At 40.8% G+C, this 24,011-nt stretch overlaps 1 protein-coding gene across 3 annotated transcripts in view; it reads right to left on the minus strand.

The window, feature by feature from the left end:
* The window catches only part of ZEB1 (zinc finger E-box binding homeobox 1), a 99,957-nt gene that overhangs the window by 23,391 nt on the left and 52,555 nt on the right, over positions 1-24,011 (minus strand). For all 3 annotated transcript variants that reach the window (XM_060248181.1, XM_060248178.1, XM_060248180.1), the window contains exons 2-3: positions 6,749-6,949; positions 3,406-3,468 (exon numbers count right to left, since the gene is read on the minus strand). Coding sequence is in view for 2 of the 3 variants with exons in the window: in XM_060248178.1 (XP_060104161.1) it covers positions 3,406-3,468; positions 6,749-6,949 (264 nt within the window). In the remaining variant the exon portion in view is untranslated. The remainder of the gene's footprint in view (positions 1-3,405; positions 3,469-6,748; positions 6,950-24,011) is intronic.

Genomic DNA, 24,011 nt, shown 5'->3' on the forward strand with positions numbered 1-24,011 from the left:
ATTTGCCTGTAAGAGCTGGCTCTCTCCTCTCCTCCTGTTTCTTGGGGAACCTGCAAAAAGCAAAATATTCAGGATATTCAGGAATATTCAGGATTGGGATTCTGGTGTTAACTGCTATTAACTGCTATTAACTACTGGTTATATTAACCAATAGCAATCCAGACCCCAAATATATCTGAAAAATGACAATAAGGTATTTTTGAGTATATATTTGGACCAGATATATCTGAATATTTATGTATCCTACATCAAACAGCTCAGCCAGTAGCTAGGGAAAGCTGCTGGTGACAGGGAGGTAATGTCTGTTTTTAGAAGTGCCGATTGGCTGGTGTATCACTGTCCTCAGGACAAATACAACCTAGTAAAGTCTCTTTGCTTCAAAAGTGCTGAAGTTGCAGCCAATCAAGAAGGAGCCAAAAAACTAATGGTCTGCAAATAAACCCTGCTGCCTTTTGAGATACAGATCAAGTTCCTCACGGCTGCTCCCAAATATACATGTAGACAAATATATGCAAGCAAATGTTCAGCATAGTCCTAATTTTACAGTTTACAGAACATTACTTGACTAACCGAAACAACTCTGGTGTACATTACTTTTCACTTGTATTTTCTTTCTTCTACCATCCCCTGAAATCTGTATTGAGCTCAAAAAGAACATTTTCTGAACAAAAATCAATAATCTGCCAAGCACTGGCTTCTGCACTTTTAAGGCTTGTAGAATTACAAGCTCCCTGGACACACAGCAGAATATGCAAGGATCCAACAGAATGATTTACAGCCTGCTTAAATCTGTATGGGGATTTTCCACCAGCCATCCCTTCTGCAGTTCCTTACACCCTCTCCTTCTTTGTAACAGACCTCTGCCTCCTCTCCTCTAAGCATCTTTCCCCTAAGTTTTAGATAATCAATGTAGGCTGCTTTGAGTCCTCATTGGAGAGAAAGGTGAGGAATACAAGAAAGAAATAAAATTTGTTTAGCAGTGAAGGCCGCATCAGCAATAGATCATGAGTCACAGAGGAATTACATAGAAACATAGAATCACAGAGTTGGAAGGGACCTCTAGGGTCATCTAGTCCAACCCCCTGCACAATGCAGGAAACTCACAAACACCTCCCTCTAAATTCACAGGATCTTCATTGCTGTCAGATGGCCATCAAGCCTCTGTTTAAAAACCTCCAAGGAAGCAGAGCCCACCATCTCCTGAGAAAGCGTGTTCCACTGAGGAATCGCTCTAACGGTCAGGAAGTTCTTCCTAATGTTGAGCCGGAAAGTCTTTTGATTTAATTTCAACCCGTTGGTTCTGGTCCTACATATTACAGCTGATATCACAATTTGCACAAATTCTGCCTTTCTGCCTTCAAAGATCTGGTGAGGCTTACAGAATGCATTAAGTGGATTACAACATGTGACAGATCCTTGTCCGGGATGGCATCACATGTACAATGGTCTTTCCTGAAGGAAGCCTGCCAGCTGGAATCCATAAGGACTTTAAAAAAAGAAAAATGCTAAAAATAGTTTTGTCATTTTTACAACCTGGATGTTAGTTCTATCATCAATTGTAAATGCTGGTTATACTATGCATTGTTTTGTAGTTTAGGGATTAAAAAAAAATATGATGGAATGAATTTTTTTTAAAAAATTAAAATGTCATAAACTTGAAAAATGCCAGTGCTCCATCACCGTTTTGAAAGCCTCTGTATTAAATAATGTGATATGATTGGTCCCTCCTATTGAAAACTTGCCGTAAATTGTAAACTTGCTGGAATTGCTGTAAAATGCTGGAAATTGGCCCAGACGTTCTTATCTACTTATATGAACCATACCACTAAAAACTGAATTCTGACATCTGAATATTATCGACAGGGGTTGCTTTGTAGAAAAATAGGTGGTGGAGCTCATTAGCATAACTCATTAGCATATGCCCCCCAAACCAAAAGCAACCCAATGCGAGAAAGGAGACCCCTGGGCGAGTGAGGCATTTTGGGGCTGGCTAGAGATCCCCCGCCTCTCCAGTCAAAAGGTCAGCAAGTCACCCATGGCCCAAAATCACATAAGACGTGGAGAAAGGGTGGTGTGGGCTTCTCCAGGGGTTAATGAGGGCTGCTGGGGGCATGGTAGAGCCCCTGGTGGCTGGCTGGCTGCCCACTCTCCTAATCCAGGGATTGTTATGCAGCTGCACCTACTATTCAATGAACAAGGTAGGTGGGGAAGAAGAGGTGGAACCATCAGAAAGGTTCAGGAGCTGTGCTCCTGTGAGCTCCTGCTGAATCTGAGGCCTGATTATCAAGTAGACCTGGGAGATACCACCATCTTTTATTATTTGTATATTGCTTACATTCCGGATTTTATGCTTTTATTGTTACATTGCTTTGTAAACCACCCTGAGCCTGCCTTGGTGGGATGAGCAGGATAGAAATTCCATCAAATAAATAAATCAAATAAACCTAAATTAATCTTTTTTTTTTTCAAAGACTAAGTTCAGAATATGGAAGACATAATGGCTACAATCTAGCAGCTCCAACTAGATGTACAGAACCTATGAAAAGGCACCACACTATAAAATATATATTAAAAATTTCCTTCTCATAGTGAAGCACTGGGTGTACAGCATGTTTAAAAGTTTGTAATATGGTAGAAGAACTAGTGGGAGGAAGAGGTCCATTATGGTCACTGCATTTGCAAATACATGTCAAGGTATCCCTAGGGACAGACAGTCAGATACCCAGGATTTTAACAGTAGTTTGAGGGATACATGAAAATTCTTAGAGACCTCAGGTACCCTAAAGGGATGTGTCCACAGCAAGTGACTCAGGCATTGAGCCATTATTTCCCATATGGATAAAAGAAAGTGAACAGCAGTAAGTACTGAGGAAGTGTGTGTGCACAAGAAAGCTCACCCCCTAAATAAAACTTTGTTGGTCTAAAAGGTGCCATTGGACTCTAACTTTGTTCTGTTGCTTCAGACCAACACGGCTGCCCACCTGGATCTATGCTGTGCATTCTATAAGCTGCTGTCAGATGCACTGTTGAACTTAAAAATGAAGTATTAAATTAAGACCGGCTAATTTTGTTAACCTCAGTTATACGTCATCATAATGTCCTGTTTGGATCTTTCAATAGGCCAGAAATAAATTGTTCTTCAGTGGCTGCAGAGGCACTGCAGCCAGGGAAATGGAGTGCTTTGGATTACTTATTAGCATAACCCCGAAACTGCTATAATGGGAACCCTCTTGAATAGCAGCATTTGTAAAGCAAAGTCTCAAATGTGACAGACACCAAAATCAAAGCAGGGGAAAGTAGCAAAAGACTTAATGATATCCTTCCTCAGCAATGCGGAGTTATCAAAACCACACAAAAATGCAAATTACCATGAAAAACAAACCAAGGAATTTGATGACAAATTACCTGCACATCCAGGTTCATCTGCTTGAGCTTCAGGCCCCAGGATTTCTTTTACTTCTTTACTAGCTAAATTATATGACAGAAGAGAGAGGATTAATGTTTTACATAAGCCAGAATCTCTCTCATTTACTCAAAGCAACATCTTTATCCTTTTGATGGCTGAGGAAACTATTCCCCTGAGACAACAAGAACGCTCTGCAAAGCTCATGACTATTAAAGTGAACTGAAATCCCACCCCCCAAAAAGGGGGGGGGGGGACATTGCACATGGGGACTTTGTAACATGTGAATTTAGCAACCCCCTCAGCAACCCCCAATGTAACCTTCAGTCACACAGTAACAGGAGGGCCTGGTGTGACTTTGTCCAGGGGGTCGCAAAGCATAGGACTCGACTGTGCAACTGAACAACAACAAAAAACCCAAAATGAGATTTCTTGTAAATTTAAAGTAAGAAAAGACTACATAATATTGATACTGAGCTGAAACAGACATGTTGAACCAGCAGACGCATGCAACCAGTGGCAAGACCCCCTCCTCACCTTTTTCTGCTTGCAAAAGCATGTGGGGTAGAAGAGAGGGAATGACAAAGCCTCTCTTGCTGCTGTATGTGTACTCAGGATCCCCTTGTGAAGGTGAGTTCTAGTAACACACTAAACACAAGATGGATTAGGGCAGAAGTTCCCAACTTTTTGAGCCTGCAGGCACCTTTGGAATTCTGAGTGCATGGTGAGTGCACTCAAAATGGCTGCCACAGCTTACCTTCAGTCACACAGTGAAAATCCTTGTGCTGTGGCAGCATGCCAAAGCAACATTTAAAAAAATAACTGCACAGTCAATCAAATTGATAATGGCCAGTCAGAAGCCTTTCTGGGCAAAAGCTCACTTAGCCCTGCCCACTTCCTGCAAAAATATTTAAAGGTCCCAGAAAAGATTTTCCCCAATCCAACTCAAGTTTAACATTTTGTCTAATCAGACCCCCAAGTCTTCATACAACAGGCCTTGCAGTTAAGGTACTCCAACTGTAATGTGTACACACTGTGAGCAAGATTTTTTTGGTGGTACCACTTTTCCAGAGAGGACTGCTAGTCTGGAAGGCATCCTTAGTAGCAGCTTTTTGGAAAGCCTGTAAAATAGACTTTTATTGGGGGGTGTGTGTGTGTGGCTGTATTAATTCATTAGTTTCTTTAAGGTTTTACAATGTTTGTATCTGTTATTGGTTGTTGATTGTTGTTACCTGTCCTGAGGATAAGACTTGATATACATTTTTACATGTATTTGCAGCATGCTACTGAAAACAGCACTGACTTCAAAAATATGACTGATAATTAAATTCTATTTATGTACAAATCTAAACATTACACTGGAGGTTGTGAAATTATCCTCTACCTCATTTCGGAAATCCTGTCTTCTGTATTGGAAGATGATGTCATCACCAAATTCACAGTTTTATTAACAAGCTATTATTTCCTAGTGTTTAAATATGCCTTATTCACACAAAAACAAATCTGGAGAAGTCCAGATAAATCATGTGACCATTCCTTGGTGAGAGATTTAAGTAACTTTATTACTTAGAAAGCATACATGTATAACATATACAATGTCCCTCACACATAACTGCCCAAGTTACATGAAGCTGCCTTAAACTGAGTCAGGCCATGAATCTATCAAGGTCAGTATTGTCTACTTTGACTGGCGGCAGCTCTCTTGGGGATTAGGTGGTGATCTTTCACCAGCCCTACTACTTGATCCTTTCAACTGGAGATGCCAGAAACTGAATTTGAGCCATTCTGTGTGTAAAGCAGATGTTCTGTCAGTGACCCATAGCCCCTCACCCTATTGTCTTGCAGGTACTTTTTAAAAACCAGATTTAAAAGAAGAAATCAGTGACAAAAGGAAAATGTCATCTTTTAATCTAGCTGATATTTTATTAAGGCTTGGTGAAGTTGTCACACAGCTGTACAACAGGCTGTGGGTTTTGTCTGGTCCAAACTAATCCTATAAATGTCAACTGCAAGGTGCTTCAACCCCTCGAGTTATGTGGAGCCATTTTCTTCTAGTCTCTTAAGAACAAATATTTAAAAACGCATAACGAAGTGTTTTATGCAACCAAGACTACACACCACCCCCTCCTCTCCACAGGGTGAGAAAGGACGTGAGAAAACAGAGGAAGCAAGGTAAAGTTGCACGCTCCAGGCTGTGCCTCACAAAAATATCAGAATTCTAGGAGGGTATTGCTTTTTATGAATGTGGAAGCTGGCTGTTAGATCATGCTGCAAGTCTCCCAGTTTAGCCAATAAAGGTGACAGATTAGTTTAAACTGGCAACATATGTCCTGGCTGTCTCTTTGTATTATCATCACCAGAAACATTTGGCTTCATAATAAAGGGTTGTAAATGCTTCCTCTTGTTACAGTGAGAGCATGAACATAACTTAAAACTTCTTACCTCCTTTGCTATACCATGTGAGAGTATTAAGGCGAGGAGACCTAAGGAATTTATGGGATTCGGTATTGATAGGATTGGATTTAATACTGCTGAAGCAAGCAGCCTGAGCACAGCTGAATCTTCTCTGTAGAGACACTATAAAATAGAGCTAAAGAGTCTTATGGAGAAGCTAACTTCCTCAGTAAAATTTTATACTAGGTACTTTTAAGAGCTGGAGCATAGTTAGTCTTCATTATTCCTTTAGTGCCAACCAGGATCACATCATGTATGAAATAAAATAGCTCTTGACATTTAGGTAGACCCCAATTTCAGCTACATTAGACACAAGTATGCTGCAGAATTGTACGAGTTTAGAGTATCCAGAAACTGGTGTTTTCTCATGGAAAACAAAAAGGTTTAGAAAAGCTCTGTTATAGTGATTTTTTAGATTTTGTTTTAGGTAGTGCACTTCCATTCTGAATTGCATCTGCAAGAGAAAGCCAGACTGAATAAATGGAGCAGAAAGCAACGAGTGGGCATTGTGAAGCGATGCCATCATAACCAATGCCATTGGGCTGGTAGTATGGTATGGTTACCATCGGTACAAACAACTCTTTTGCCAGTGGAATACTGTCAGCACAATAGGAGAAAACTGGGTGGCATTAAGGACATGGCAAGGGACAAGCAAGACTTTGTTAGAATCCTACTATGGTAGCTCACTGGTCTGTGTTACCCCTTGTGCCAGCATAAGGTTATGCCAACAAAAGAAGTGATGCAAATTAAAAATAAAGTTTTCTATAAAGACAGAGCCCAAAGAAAGTTTATTTCCTTCATATTTTCATGCAGCACACAAAGAGTAATTTTAATGTAACACCACATTTTAACATGATCTTCTTAGATGGATATACCATTTATGACACATACCTTCATCTTCCCAGCAACTGTTTGTACTTCCTTCTCTTTCGCTGCTTTCTGGTAATACTGTATGGTCTTTTGGCAAGTCATCATCTGGCACACTGTCACCACAATCCGCTGCATCTGTTACACTCTCCTCTTCAACAATGTGCAATTTGTCTTCATCATCTGAATCTGAATTGGTTTCTACAACGTTGTTGTAATTGGTAACTGTACAGAAACGAAAAGAAAAGATCAGTGTAATGGTGCTGTTTCAGCAGCTGTCTATTTCTAACACTAGGACTGGCACTGAAGTCTTGCCTGCTGATCTAAAAGTCAATTCCTCAGTGAGAGGCATGCATCTGCAGCCAGTGGTTTGCTGCTGCATAAGACAGACACTGTTGTGTCTTGCATTTCAGTCCTGAAGTTACAACACAGCGGACGCTACTGAGGTGACCAGTGGAAGCCCATTGGTCCCCGGATGTAGCTCCGCTAATACGCTCCACCAATCAAGATCTGTGGTGGGAAGTTTAACTGGCCAGGATTGGACCTGGCCAGACTGAGGGTTGTTCCGGGGTATGTATATAATCGGGACCCGGCCCGCGTTGCTTTGCCTTGTGATGTACTCGCTAATAAAGCATGTTGCCTTCAACACGTCTCGTCACTCAGTACATTACAGACACTTTGCCTATGTTCAGAGGCACCTTTTATTATTATTTCAGGTATTACCAACCCCATTTTGCATTTCTTGGATGTGATCCAAGAACAGCTAGTGAAGTCTGTGCTTTGTGGTTATTCTGGAAGCACCCTTTTTTTAGTAAGCAGCATACCTGCTTGAAGAAGTGGTCACTTCTCTTTTTAGCACTGCTCCAGCAAACCTGTTACTCAGAACTGCATGCTAGAAAGTGACCTATAGTCGGCAATCCAGCCTGTCCCTTCAAGCAGCCAACCGAGATGCCATGGTCATGACACCTGCATGCTTAAGAGGGGAAAAGCTGTATTCTCTCCTGTCCCCCTTACTGAATGAACTAATGGGACCAAATGCTTGCTAGGAAAGGTTCCAACCTAACAGGAAGTAGCCGAGGCTCAAGAATTCTTAACTATTTACTTTTAAGAAAGCACATTTCTTATGATCAGGATACTAACTCACAAAACTTGTGGAAAACACACATGCTGGTGGTTCGGGCACAGCTTGGGATTAAAGCCTGTCTCTGGTCAAGACTTGCTATTCGGGGTATGTTTTATTCTACTATTTTATGTATGTTTATTCTGCTAGTCCATGATTGTAATAAATGATTAATTGACTGGAGGTATTCAGCAGCCACTGCAATTTCTCATTTTGGTACATGCTGAGAACTTTACAGCACCTCCTACCATATACTTGCTTTGTAATATACTCATAGAATCCATATGTGCAGAATTAACAGTCTGATTTCATGCTCCGCAGCTGGCACTGTGGCAGGACAGCAGCAAGTGTTAGTAACATGGAAGAAATGTCTCTGTGTGGTCCAGAAGCATCCCACAGCATGGCTTCCAACACAGGCTTTGGACATTGCAACAATTTCTCCCATTCCCATGCCAACCGCACACCTGCACTAACAAAAATGGCTACAGTAAGACCGAGAGATGGAGTTTTTGAAGACAAATGGTTTTTGAAGACAGAACTAGAGGACTCTTCATCTCTCATCAACTGGGGCTTAATTGTTGAAGCCTTTCCCAAAGTCTTCAAAAAATCAAGTTGCCTGTCGCATATTAATAAAGTATCTTTTAAATTATTTGTGGCACAGTTCTTTTAGTATCTTCTCCCCCAATACATAAAGCACAATAATAAGTATGACATTCACCCTATTACTGCAATTTGATTTATTATGAAAAGGAGAGGCTTATATTATAATGGCCTAACTGGTATAATGCCAGTTTGGATCCATCAAGTGAATACAGCTGCGGCCCTATCACACATTCACTTTTCTAAACATTTATCAAGGGTTTGTTGAAATAGCTAAACTGTAGGGGGCCTGGCATTATGGTTGGGTTGATGGATGGGTAGCTGTTTGTCAAGCTGGAGGTTACTCTACCCCCAAACATTTTACAGGTTTTCTCTCTGTCTCTCTTTAAATATAACAGCAGCACTTTTGATTTGCGGGAAAATAACTTCTCCTTCAGTGCATGATGTCACTGTGAACAGTTATTATTTAAAATCTTGTTAATCACTATTCCATTAATATACTTCAACATATCAAGACTAAAACAAATGATCTATCTAACATCACACAATAAAAACAGCAAAACAGCACAGAAACAATAAAAGCAAATGAACCAAGTGAGATCATGTGGCAAGAGACTAAAGTTCCACCGTGGAGAGCAGTAGAACATAACATAAAAACAGCATAAAAAGTGGAATACTGTCTAATAAAGAAACAATAAATCTAAAACCTAAAAAAGAGGCTGAAAATGAACAGAACTTGAGCCCAGCTCCCTCTTCCAATGTCTTCTGTCAAATGCTTCACTTCAAAAAGGGTGTGGACAGAATGGAGGGGGTGCAGAGGAGAGCAATGAGGACAATCAGGGGCCTAGAGACCAAGCACTATGAGGAAAGGCTGAGGGACAGAAATGTTCATTCTGGAGAGGAGGAGGTTGAGGGGGAACATGATCGCTCTCTTTTTTTAAATATTTGAAGGTCTGTCACTTAGAGGAGGGCAGGGAGCTATTCCTGTTGGCAACAGAGAAGACTTGAAATAATGGGTTTAAATTAAGAGCAGGAAGGTACTGGCTGGATATTAGGAAAAACGTTTTTGCAGTAAGAGTTGTTCAACAATGGAATCAGCTCCCTAGGGAGGTGGCAACTTCCCCTCACTGGCAGTTTTTAAGCAGTGGCTGGTCGAATACTTATCAGGGATGCTCTAGGCTGATCTTACATTGAACAGGGGTTGGACAAGATGGCCAGTATGGCCCCTTCCAACTCAGTGATTCTATGATCCAGTGCTGTAGAGCCACAACAGAGAGGCCATTCCATAAAATACATGATGCCATGGAAAAGGTGCTGTCCATGGCTAGCACACATACTTTAACTCGATGGGCAAGTTGATACAAGAGATTATTCTGGTCCTGTCAATTAAGAACGGACATGAATTATTCCCAGAAAAAACAATACTGGCAGTGGCAGCCAGTGTAGCGTTCGGAACTAATGTAATGTGCTCTGTATAACCTGAGTGAATCAATAATCTGGTAGATGCATTTTGTACTACATTACAACACTTTAACTTGGATGTGATTAGAACACAGATAACAATTGCCAAATCTTCCTTTACAAGGTAAAAGGTCACAACTGTGGCAAAAGCACCACAGGGGAAATCTGGCCCTCCATAGACATGGATCTGTAGCATCCCCTCCTCCCCCTGGCCAAAAGAAGCTTCATTTTTTTCTACCTCTCAGTGTACAATTTGACTCATGAAGTAGGCAGGCCAAATTATACATATCCTAATAAGCAGTACTACACAAAACGTGAAGTTCTAAGCCAGTCTTGTGCAGGTCTAATGGGAATTTTGTACAATTGTTAACTACTAGACAAATGAAGACAGAAAACATTTATTTCATCCACAATCGTATTGTAACAGACATCATTATTGTTGTTGGTTTTCTGCTAGAATCAACCACTGAAATGCCTTGGCTTTCATCTCGGTCTTGGGTTGCTGCTGGCCTTGTCCTCAGCAATGTCAAGTTCAGTTTCAGAAAGTTGCCTTTATGAATTTACTGCAGGAAAAACATCATAGGAGTAGCGTTGCTCTTTGCCTTTTGCCCAGAGACTTCTCTAGATTCCATCAAGACACAAATGTCGTCTCATGTCAATTCAGAGCAGGGCCTTAGTATGGTCTCCGTTCTGGGGGATGTGGGTGATGGGTAGTTAGCATCCAGTACCACAGCAGCCTTTTCTCCTTCCCACTCACCTGCTGCAGCTTATACCACCCTTAAAAGTGTATACACAGAGGCTGCACTGGGCTACAGCCAACACGCCCATTACTTTGCATGTTGGAAAATGTGAAGTTATGTTGTAGTAATGATTAAGGGTATTTATACTGATATACCCTGACTTGGATGGTCCAGGCTAGGCTAATTTCATCAGATCTTGGAAGCTAAGCAGCATTAGCCCTGGATAGTACTTGAATGAGAGACCACCCAGGGAGCCCAGGGCCACTTTACAGAAGACAATGGCAAACTACCTCTTTTCCTCTCTTGCCTTGAAAACCCTATGTTGGCTTTGATTTGATGGCACTTCCCACCAACCATGGCAATTTATTTTCCTGTACCTATAGGGTGTCTGGTTTTTGTGAGATTTGCTGGAGCCAAACAGAAACAACAAAAGGGGCTTCAAAACAAATATTTTGCATTTTCAAACTGTCCCTGTTTTCTGTTACCAGTCTCTATGAAATCACCCTATTTTTGGTCTCAGTGAAACGTGATTAAAATGTTTTGTCAATGTGGGTTGCTAGAGCTGAGAATTCAGCCTTCCTCACCATGGTCTGTACCAAGCAGCGGGTGAACACCTAATGTATTCAGAATCTATCCATATATGTTTTTCCCTATTTCTGTCTAAGAAATGTGGGAGTTGGATTCCAAACCTAGCAGCTGAGGCCCATTTGTCTGTATTTTCTCAACAGGAATTGTCTCAGAGATTTCTCTTTCTGCTTTGGAGTTGGGAGTAAGCGGTGAAGTGGCTAGGTTTATGGATGATACTAAGTTGTTCAGTGTGGTAAGAACCAGAGAGGATTGTGAGGCACTCCAAAGGAATCTGTCAAAGCTGGGTGAGTGGGCGTCAACATGGCAAATTAGGTTCAATGTGCCCAAGTTCAAAGTAATACACAATGGGGCCAAAAATCCTAACTATAAATACAATGATGAGGTGTGAACTGGCAGAGACTGATGGAGACTGAAAGTGCATTGGGGGCAAAAATCCTAATTATAAATAAATGCTGATGGGGTCCAAACTGGGTTGGAACACTTTCTGTATGAAGAGAGATTATAACTCTTGGGGTTCTTTAACTTGGAGAAACGTCGACTAAAGGGTGACATGATAGAGGTTTACAAGATTATGCATGGGACAGAGAAGGTAGAGAAAGAAGTACTTTTCTCCCTTTCTCAAATATAAGAACTCATGGGCACTCAATGAAATTGCTGGGCAGTTGGGTTAGAATGGATAAAAGGAAGTACTTCTTCACCCAAGGGTGATTAACACATGGAATTCACTGCCATAGGAAGTAGCGGCGGCTACAAGCCTAGCCAGCTTCAAGAGAGGATTGGAGCAGAGGTCCATCAGTGGCTATTAGCCACAGGGTATTGATGGAAATCTCTGTCTGAGACAGTGATGCTCTGTATTCTTGGTGCTTGGGGGGGGGGGCAACAGTGGGAGGGCTTCTAGCATCCTGGCCCCACTGATGGACCTTCTGAAGGCACCTGGTTTTTTGGCAGAGTGTTGGACTGGATGGGCCATTGGCCTGATCCAACTTGGCTTCTCTTGTGTTCTTATGTTTTTATGTCCACAGGAGATAATTCCATTAATCAAAAATGTTATCAATACTTATGTGCTGCAGCAAGAATGGGGATTGTCCAAAACTGGAAAACTTCTAAACCACTGACAATTACTGACTGGTTATTAAAAGTGCAGGAAATCTGCATTTTGGATAAAACATTCCTTAACTCATCAAGATAGTGATATAGTAGTAATTTATTTAACAGTCATAGATCAGTTCATAGGAATCCAGATAAAAATAAGAGGCAATAAAATTATATTATAAAGGAAAAAGCCATCTAAAATTATACATAAACATTTAAGATCCTAAACATCTAAATTTAGTAAAGCATACAAGTAAAGACCCATTTGCTTAAAATTTAAGCAACAGAACTGTTATTTTTCCAACACTGCTGAGGATTCTCAGCTTTGGTTAGTGCCAATACTGGGGAAGGGAAAAATAGATGGGATGGGATAGGAAGAGTGAAACTGGAGAGGGAAAAGTAGATAAGGCAACAAGAACAAGGTAGAGAAGGGATGGGAAGGGTGTGCCATTGAGGGGGTAAAGGGCAGAGACCTCCAGGGAAGAAATGGGGGGGGGGACAAGATGGTGGAAAGAAGATGGGGCTCTGGGGATTGCTAGAGGGATATGGTGTGTGTGGGGGAGATAGTGATATATTTAATTCAAAATTCATGACTGTCTGGTATCCCTTTTTGGAATATTTAGTGAAACAGGAAGAATATAATTCAATACTAGAAGCTATCAATGTTATTTATTAGGTCTCCTCCAATGTTTAACCATGGATCTGTATTCCCTTTTCTTCTCTATTTTCAAAACCATTATACTTTGTATACCATTAGATACAGTATTTAGATTACTGTTTGTACATGTTTCTTTTTTCCTCAATAAAATTATAAAAATTCAAATTTTTAAAAATCAAAATACATTACTGAGGTGTGCAGAATCCCCATAAAGACAAATGCAGTCCCCTCCCCTTTAAAAGTATATTGAGAGGTGCACAGGCATTCAAAAATATAAAAACTAAAGCTAAAATACAAACACAAACCAAAACATACGTTTCAGGGGTAATCTCAGTGATGTCAGCAGCTGCACTGGCATTTCCCTGTCTTTTTCCAGCAGCAAAAAGTTTTCGGTTTCCAGTTAAGTTGTGCTTTCACATGCTCTCTTGTCTCTTACATCCCTCAACCAACAGAGCAGCATGCTCAGGTGATCAGGGTTAAAAACCTAAAACTACTAGGGATGTCCTATCATAGAAGGAGTTCTGTGGGTCTCAGAAACAGGATCTCTCTGCCTCCAGAAAGAATTTTTTTTTTTTAGCTGTCTGCCACAATTACTTGATCCAGCAAACAGCAGTGAGCAGAACACTCCACATGGTTAAAATGCTTCTTCCCCAGTTCTGAGGATTTTCTCCTATCAATGTATGTTACTGCTTCTAGATATCATGACAAGTAACAAACCATATACACGTATGCATGAATGAGAAGCAAATACCACTGCATAGTTCTACGTTTTCCTTATGAAAACCTATTTCACAGCTGGTGACAAGCACAGAAAACATTAGAAAGCATTTTGGGGATCAATGAAATGTCTACTCCCACTGGATGGAAGACCAGGTGATGTAAGCAAACAAATTCTTCAGAGATTTCAGGTTTTCACGGCTGGTAACATCATTAGGGTTTGTAGAATCTTTCGGGATCAAGTGCCGTGTTCTACTGGAGAAAGTTTTCCTTCCAGACGTTTCGTTCTCAGCTGCGGAGAACATCCTCAGTGGTGTTACAGCCGGAGGCAACGCCACTGAGGATGTTCTCCGCAGCTGAGAACGAAACGTCTGGAAGGAAAACTTTCTCCAGTAGAACACGGCACTTGATCCCGAAAGATTCTACAAACCCTAAATTCTTCAGACAAAATAACTACCATTCCTTCTGCCTCCATTCCCTCCAAACTATGTTGCAGTTATTAAACCTTAGACAATTCCATATATGCAGCATGGGTCAAGTTTCAGGAATCTGTGACCAAAACAGGATCTAGCAAAGTAATTGTGCATCTGGTATTCTATCCACCACATCTACTCCTAACAGAAAGAAGACTCACCAAAGGAAAGGATAGTCATCAAGACTCCAAACTATCTGACAAGCCCAATGAGTCAGAGACAGCAACAGGGATTATGTGACGAGCACCACAATGAAGAATACTGTAGAGCAGCAGCCTTAGAAAATCAGATGTATCATATACTACTGGCAAAGATTCAACCCTCTCCCTCAAAGCACTAGTCATACAATTATTCGACACCAAATTTACAACATTTGGTAACATTTTGGTAAAAGAGGTTTGCATCATGGATTTTGTCCAAGTTTTGCAGGACCATTATGGATCACAAAATATAAAACAAGTGTATTTTGAACATGATAGTACTTTTCACACTTGCTTCTGGGGGTGGCGGCAGTAAAGTTTCACATTTTCCAGAACTTTGGCAGCCCAAAACGTTGTGAGGGCACAAATATATATCCCAGTGAACTGTGCTGGATCAACTTATCACTACTAAGTGAATCCACACAACGATACCCATTGCCCACCATTCCTGGTAATGTGGCTGTTCTATAAATGTTTGGCCATCGATTATTGCTGCATTTAAGCTAATTTTGGCAGAAGAACTCTGTGAATTTTAAAGCTTCCAAATGAGGCTTTAAGGAATCATTATATAGCAACAAAAATGAACAAAAATTGCATGGGAAGTTTGCCCTTAAGATTTTTTTTGTGAGGTTATGGCCTAAAGGAAGAGCTTTTAAATTGGCTGCAGATATGTGTATCAACTCTGCACAACTCAGCTGCCCTGAGCCTGCTTCGGTGGAGAGGGCGGGATATAAATCGAATAAATTAAACTAAAACAACTTGAGCAAAACCAGTGCTCCCTCTAAGCTGTGGAGTCTTGTGAGCAAAAATTCTACTTCATGAGCTACTGGCATTAAAGTTTGAGCTACTGCATAAATTGCTTTGCTCTGGGGCCATTTTTCCCGAGGCAAGACAAAAATGTGTGAGATGGAAGCTAAAAAACTGTGAGCTAGCTCACACTAATTCAGCTTAGAGGGAACACTGATCAAAACCTGTAAATATGATGCAGATCCCCATTTATTTATTGATTTGGCATGAAATGCCCCCAGTTTAACTGGATTACATCATGCCCCTCCTCACACATATGACTGCCAATAAGCCTGAGTAGAGGGCATAAGAATGTAAGACAAGCCCAGCTGAATCAGATCAGTGGTTCATCTAGTCCAACATCCTGTCTTGCACAGTGGCCACCAGTTCTACTGGAGGGCCAACAACAGTGAACAGAGGATGAGGCCTTCTGACACTGGGATTCAGTGGTTGACTGCCTCTGAATGTGGAGGTTACCTTGAATTACCATGGCTAGTAGACACTGATAGACCTTTCCTCCATGAATCTGTCTAATTCCCTTTTAAAGCTGTCTACATCTGCAGCCACCACTATATTCTGTGGCAGCAAATTCTACATTTTAATCACTCTCTGTGTAAAGAAGTATTTTCTTTTGTCTTCCTGAATCCATAGTCCATCAGCTTCATTTGATGCCACTGAGTTCTAATATATTGGGGGAGAGAGAGAAAGTTATTTTTGTCAGCTGTCTTCACCCTGTGCATAATTTTACAAACCTCTATCATCCCTCTTCCTCACAGAAAAGGTGCTCCAACCCCCTAATAATCTTGGTTGCCCCTCTTTTGTACTATGTAACTAATAATCAATCTTGCATTACAGTTTCTATTAATTTACCTGGGACAGATGTTAGGCTAACTGGCCTGTAATTTCCTGGTTCTCCTTTGGATCCCTTTTTAAAAATTGGTGTAAGATTTGCTACTCTCCAATCTTCTGATACAGTGGCTGAATTATGAGATAAATTACATATACAGGTCAGCAGATCAACAATTTCACATTTGAGTTCCCTAACAATTGGGTGTATGCCATCGAGGCCTGTAGGCTTATTGTTTTTTAAATATTTCCAATAGGTCTAGAACTTCATCCCTTGTCACCCTAATTTTACTCAGTTCTTTAGACTCCCTTCCTGAAAACAGTGGCTGTGGTATAGGTATATGCTTCACTTTCTACAATGAACATGGAAGCAAAAAATTAATTGAAGTAAAAAACCCCCTCAAAACCCAATTATTTAGAAAATTGTTGGTTTATTTTATTTCAGCCAAAATATCATTCTGCTTGAATTATGGTAGACTGGTAACTGTGACCTCATATCTGTGGGGGAGATTGCTTCTTCTCACTATTTCTTTGTACCCTTGTTCAGAATGAATACTTGAACAGAACATGTGCATTCTTTCTATTCATTTATTAAGCTTTCCTATATTTTGAACGCTCTAAGCCAGGGCCGTCGAATTCCAGCCTTTGGGCCACACCCAGTCCGCCCAGGGCTTCAATCAGGCCTGTGACAATTTTCTCCCCCTCCTCATCTCCTGTCCTCACCCTTTGAAGCTCCTAGGCTGTCAACAACATTCCCAGCTCTTTTTGCCTAGTCTTTGCTGGCTGCAGCTGGGCTTGCAAAACTGCAAATAATGTGGAATGGATTTTCCATTAAGATTTCTGCAACCAGATAAACTGGTCTAGTCTATCTGAGCCCTGAGACCTTAATGGAAAATCCATTCCAAATTTTCCTTGCAACTTTGTCTGTGCAGCAATGTGTTTCAATGGAGAGTTCAGTTTCATTTTCCAGCGTTCCTATGGCCAGTTGAAGCTGTTGCTTTCTGGGGTTTTGTCCTTGCAAATAAAGGATTGGTGCTTTGAACCAGCCTGTCTCTGCTGAATGGACCTGAGAACTGGTGCCTAGTGAGTACTCTAATGTGGAAATCACAGCCAAAGGGGGATATTACACTGACTAGACCGGGGGTGGGGGGAGCCTGCAATGCCCAGCCATTTCATGTTTTCCCAGGCTCAGAGCATTTTTATATTTTTAGTTTATATTTTTTGTTTCTGATGTGATCCCTGTACTTTTCTTGATGTTTTATTTTAAACTGCACTGAGAAATCCCACTATCCCAACTTTCTATTTTAAACAAAACATCACAAGAGTTTTAAGCATATTTGTACTTTGTTAAAAATTAATATCTTTAATTGTGTTTATCTGTATCTTTTTAAAAGTTTATATCTCCGCTACCTGGCATTACATTTTGTGACACGCATGGCTTGGCCCCACATTTGTGTCAATTCTGGCCTTTGTAACAAATGAATTCAACATCCCTGTTCTAAGCCCAGTCCCTGGAAACACACCAGTGAGATATCTGAAGTATCATGGTGGAGAAGCAAGTAAACTCAGCATCCCATAATTGCAATAGCTTGGAATTGTGAAGTTGCAATAGATTAACCAGCATTAACTTGTAGGGGTGAAGTGGAAGGCAGCACATCTAGGCAGAAACTCTAAATGGCAACACGGGTACAGAGTAGTCAATATGCAACACCATTTACACGGAGATGCTCTTACAGTCGCAAGTAGCAGAGGCTGTTAACCTAGCTTGGTTTTGGTACAGGGAAGTGAAAGAGTGGTGTTGCCATATCCCCAGGTCCCAGTGGGGGTTCTACCGCTTTCCCAGGCTCCTTCCCGCCCCCAGTCAGCTGGCCGGGGGGGGGAGGGGAAGCCCCTCCCCCGCAGCCACCATGTGACTTTCCACCTTCGGAGGCTTCAGTCTCTGATTGGAAAGGCTTCCTCTTGGGATGGTATGTCTGTGTTACTTTGAAAAAGTTGGAAGCAACTCGTGAGTAGAGATGCCAATCCCTCGCTTCAGAGTTTCCAGAAATGGAGGATGGGGAGGAAAATGTCTGCTGGGCATTATTCCCTATGTGGAGATCAATTCTCATAGGGTATATTGGAGAATTGATCTGGAGGTATCGGGGGCTCTGGGGGGGCTGTTTTTTGAGGTAGAGGCACCACGTTTTCAGTATAGCATTTAGTGCATCTCCCCAAAATACTCCCCAAGTTTCAAAACGATTGGGCCAGGGGGTCCAATTCTATGAGCCCCAAAAGAAGGTCCCCTTGTCCTTCATTATTTCCTATGGAAGGAAGGCATTTGAAAAGGTGTGCTGTCCCTTTAAATATGATGGCCAGAACTCCCTTAGAGTTCAATTATGCTTGTCACACCCTTGCTCCTGGCTCTGCCCCCAATGTCTCCTGGCTCCACCCCCCAAGTCTCCTGGTCCACCCCCAAAGTTCCCAGATATTTCTTGAATTGGACTTGGCAACCCTATGTTGCCAAGTGACAACCTGAGGCAGCTACAGGGTTTCCTGATCTCCCAGGGTCAACACCAAAGGAAGAAGAAGGGCTTCTGAGTTCATTCCTTCACATGTGAATTGGCTAAAATCAACAGGCCTAAGCCAATCCCAGTTTCTTCTAGTCTGTGAAACTTCAGCACAATAATACTTGTGGATCCAAAAATGCTAGTCTAAGCATGCTTGGACTATACAAGTCCAGGCTGCAGGTGATACCCACATAGAATCATAGAGTTGGGATCTCTAGGGTCATCTAGTCCAACCCCCTGCACGGAAACTCACAAACACCTCCCTCTAAATTCACAGGATCTTCATTGCTGTCAGATGGCCATCTAGCCTCTGTTTAAAAACCTCCAAGGAAGGAGAGCCCACCACCTCCCGAGAAAGCCTGTTGCATTGAGGAATCACTCTAACGGTCAGGAAGTTCTTCCTAATGTTGAGCCGGAAAGTCTTCTGATTAATTTCAACCCAATGGTTCTGGTCCTACCTTCCAGGGCCACAGAAAACAATTCCACACCATCCTCTAGATGACAGCCCTTCAAGTACTTGAAGATGGTGATCATATCACCTCTCAACCGCCTCCTCTCCAGGCTAAACATTCCCTGGACAATACTTTAATTTCTTTATATATAAAATGCTCTTTATACTGAGATAACTGCAGCTCTGTATCAACTTTTCTAATACATGGTACTCATAGAACAAAGTTTGAGTCTGGGGCACCTTTAAGACCAATAAAGTTGAATTCTGGGTATAAACTTTCCTGTTCATGCACATTTCTTCACGAAAGTTTATACCCAGAATTAAACTTTGTTGGTCTTAAACATGCCACTGAACTCAAACTTTGTTCCGCTGCTTCAGGCTACCCACCTGAATCTACAAGATACTTGGAGAGCCAGTTTGGTGTAGTGGCTAAGTGCACGGACTCTTATCTGGGAGAACCAAGTTTGATTCCCCACTCCTCCACTTGCAGCTGCTGGAATGGCCTTGGGTCAGCCATAGCTCTCATAGGAGTTGTCCTTGAAAGGACAGCTGCTGTAAGAGAAATCAATGTATGCTATCCTGAGATTTTTTTCGTACTAAGGGGAGCTTTTATGTCCCGGCAGCACTGAAATTGTTTCAATACAAAGTTTTAACACAACTGCTCTATGGTATTAACCTGGGCATTTCAGTTAAAAATCTACAGGCTCTTGAGAAAGTGCAATCAAAATTTCACCGTAACATCTTGCAGCTTCCGCCAGGTGTGCCAAATGCCCTTTTGCGATTAGAAACTGGGCAAATGAGAATTGAGGCCAGAATTATGTTATCTTCGGCATACCAATGGCTAAAGATCCATACAAACAAAAAAGGTCTCTTCCCTCTAATAATTCAAGACCCCTACAGGCCAAGGTGGCTGCAATTGGTCAAAAGCAACTTAGAAAGTATAGGATTTTTACATGAAAACCTCTTGGCGCAGAGTTATGCCAAAGCAAAATGTATTATTAAACAAAGAATTTGTGATATAGAGAGACAAAGGGATCTAGAACAGGCCCCTTCTTTTTTGGTGCCTACTGAGACTAAATATGTTATGAGGGTGGCCAAGTACTTTTCTTATTTGGAGGTATCAGCTCACAGAAGAGCCTTTACGTTGGCTCGATGCGCAGTCATGCCCTCAAAGGTGTTAGAAGGGAAATATAGAAAAGTCCCGTATGAAGACCGACGCCCTTGCGCTATGGGAGAGGTGGAGTCGATGACTCATATGTTTTTTTGATGCCCACTGCACCAATTACATAGGGATTTGTAGTTAATTTGTAGTTAATCCCCATTTGTAGTTAATCCAATGGCAGACGCGGACGGGGTGTGTTTGGAGAAACTCTTGGTGGATGCAAGTCCATATATCTCTAGACAGATAGCTAAATTCTGCCATTACCTTGTGAAGTTCCATACTAAGAAACAAGAAAATTGCAGTCTTGTATGAACTATTGAATTTTAGGTTATATATGATTTTACATTATGATTTAAAGGATTTTATATAAATTTGAACCAACTTTGGATTTTATAATTGGTAAAATGTATTTTAGTTATCCTGGATCTGTATAGCTGGGGAAAAGTTTTATGTATTTTATTGTGTTTATGTATTTTAGAAGGGTTTTCACATGATGTGTTATAGCTTTGATATTGGTCTATGACCGCAATAAAGTTTATTCATTCAACAGTGGCCACAGGATTGGAAAAGGTCAGTTTATATTCCAATCCCAAAGAAGGAAAAAAAAAAAGAGCTCTTTCAGACACAGGGTGTCTGTTGTGGGGGGGGGGGAGGTAAAAGGAGACTGTGATCACTCTGAGATTCAGAGTATAGGGCAGGATATAAATCCAATATCATCATCTTCTACTTGTGCAGATGATGTTCTTGTCATACAAATTAAATATTTTTAGTGTGCTATCACTCTACTTTATATTCACACAGAAATTCATATGCAGCAGGTGTATGCCTGGTTTGGCCAAAGAAGACTAGCACTGCCTTTCTGAGCAGAGTTTACGCCTTTCTAAGACAACCAAAGCCAGTGTATGACAGAAGTGTACAACTTACTTTAGGAGGGCATTGTATGTCAGTTTTAATATGTAAGAACTGCTCTATATGGACAATTTTCCAACACTTGAACAACTGTACCTGTTGTTACATGTGCATCTACTATAATGGGAGAGAAAATCAGGATGAACTGGATGATATATATGCAGCCAGCAATAACTTTCCCTAATAGGCAGCAATTTCTTTCCCAACCATTGCACTTACAGCAATAACATTCTCCCACGTGACCAAAGGCATACAGAGGGCTGAAAGGCCATGGCAGCTCATGTGTACTGAAGGCTAGCTGTGTGGATGCCCTACAAAGAAAGTTCAGCATCTAACTTGCAGGAAAGAATTTTTAAACCACTGAGAAACATCCTTGACCCATTCAGATGAATTGTATTTAGTGCTCTACAAGTCTTGAGATCGGAAGAAACAGTTGCACAAATTTTAAGTTGAAGCTGGCTGAGCAGGATTCTGATTAGGTGGTTCTCACGTCACAAAGAAGCCCTGAGTTCAGAATGGTTTTGTAATTTTTAAAAAAATTAATGAGGCACAAAAACTGATTGGATAAGCACATGAACGACATTAAAAAAGGTGGCGAGGGAGAACAAGCTAGACAGCTCTTTAAGCACAGGAATGAAAAGCCTGGTGGTAGAACCAACATTTGATTTGTTGACATGCACATCTCATTTATCATTTCTGAAGGCAAAGAAAGTCAGACTGCTTAAGAATTTATTTTGAACTCTGTTTTAAATTCCACCTGCATGCCATTTTTCCTAAGAGCTATCATGACAATGTTCACCTCTTTATGAAATTCAAACCTACTGAAGTCTTAATAAATGGGCACATTTTATGTCTTTCTGTTGCCGCAGACCTTTTTCCTATAGTTTTCCAAGTCATATAATATAGCCTTCCTTACAGCGCTATGGGATGGAACCGTACCGATTTTATGTTGTATAAGCTTGTAGTATAATGTTGATGCCAAATGTTTCAATATAGTAGCATACTATGATTCAGCTTCCCATGCTCTGCTTGTATATCATGTGTTAATCAATGAACTTGTCATTACATCTAAATGGGGTAAGCTGATTTGGGCAAGACACAGCTTGGCCAGCTCAGATGTATTATCAAACTAGTTTGTTAACAGAAACAAAGTTGGGTGGGGAGAGAGAGAGAAAGTATATGGTTCTGCAATATATTTGTCATCCAATATGAGTTGGAATACTTCATTAAAAATTAATTTGAGTGGAATTTCATCAGCAGCTGTGGAAAGAGTCTAGCAGATCCAATCTTTTGTTGAATGCCAAAGATACAAGTAAACTGATCATATGCAGCAGTGAAACTTTAATTCTTTGTTGTTTAAATTGCAAATTTTGGATAATTTATGAAAATGAACTTATTAAAGGGAAAGGAGAAGTTATTTTGTGATATCTCTCTGCTGGGTCTTAGGGTTAATGGACTTTCACGGAAATTCCATACATTTAAATCCATTAATACGTTAGCTTCAGCTCTCGACAGTATTCTTTACAGAAATGACCCAGAACCAACCTTTCATCAGTATTGTAGTAGTAGTAGTAGTACGTATGCATAGTTTATTTAACTTCTTACCGAAATACTCATGCAGTGGGACTGCCTCATCTCATATGCCACAGAGGCTAAGGAACCTTTTAAGAGCCATCCGCAGTGGAGCACCTACAAGGATAAAGTGCTCTTTAGCAATCTTCATGTGGCTGTTTTGTTCAAATCAGCACTGAAATTAGGATGTTGTGAAGATACTTGTTTTTACTGACAGAGGGGGAAAAAAAACTTGCAACCAACCTAGCTATGCATTATGCCAGTGGCACTGAACATACGGTCCTAAACAAACCAATCCAATATCAGCAGCTTTTTGAAAAGGAAGACCTTCCATATTATGAGAGTGAGATCTACTTTACACACCCCTCCAAGGAGGGTCCAAGGTCACCCCTGCCCAATTTTTGCCCCTGACAATGCAGCTATACAGTAATACCCTATTTTCAAAGTTTCTTGAACCACCTACTATTCTAAACTTACAGCCATGCTCTGAGGTATCAACCTAGTATTTGAGAGTCATCAGCTCAAGGTTACAAACGTAATGACTGCGGGTAGGAATTTAGTAGTAGGAATCCTCACCAATAATGAGAAAGTAGTTCTTATTCCACACAGGCCTGCAATACCAAACAACCCATTTAAGAAGTTATCATTTTACACAAACATGGATATGTATGATGCATTTATAAAGCTTTTGCAGGAACTTTAGTTTTTGTTGGAAATCTTTTTTGGGAGGGGCTAATTTTAGTTACTGAAACAAATTGGTCTTTAGAACATTGCTCAATAAATTATGTCCATGTTGGCAGGGAGACAGCTCTGCTGTCTGAGGAAAGATTATCTAAGAATAAAATGATTAGTGTTCCTTCAAACTGAGCAAAATGGAGACGTGCTAAATTTCAGTAGTAACACCTTAAAATGAGGTATGAAAGTATGATGGATACATTTAGAGAATTATTTTTATGACATTCATTTTGTATGTCATTTAGCAGGTGTTCCATCTTATTCTGGACATTTGTCTTTTATGGCCATAATAATAGAACATTTTGGAAGTTAGCTGGAAGAATTACGGAATCACTGCAAGGAGGAGAAGAGGGTAACAGTTTGGACCCTTCCAGCACATATCCCTTTCTGAATTCTGTAAATTCTTTAGGAGCTTGGGCAGTCTGATTTCTAGGGGTGGGGGGGAAAAACAGAAGGGTATTTTTTTGGATTTGGATTTACCAAACCTGAAAAATATTGGGGTTTCCTGATATTCTTGAATCCTGACATCAGTATAGTATTAGCATTCAGAAAATATTCGAGATTCCCACATTTTTCATGTCCAATGGAACTGAAGGATCAGCTGGGGTGGCAAGAGCTGAGACCTCTGTGC

The sequence above is a fragment of the Heteronotia binoei genome, chromosome 10 (genome assembly GCF_032191835.1).
Source record: "Heteronotia binoei isolate CCM8104 ecotype False Entrance Well chromosome 10, APGP_CSIRO_Hbin_v1, whole genome shotgun sequence".
NCBI classification, from domain to species: domain Eukaryota; kingdom Metazoa; phylum Chordata; class Lepidosauria; order Squamata; family Gekkonidae; genus Heteronotia; species Heteronotia binoei.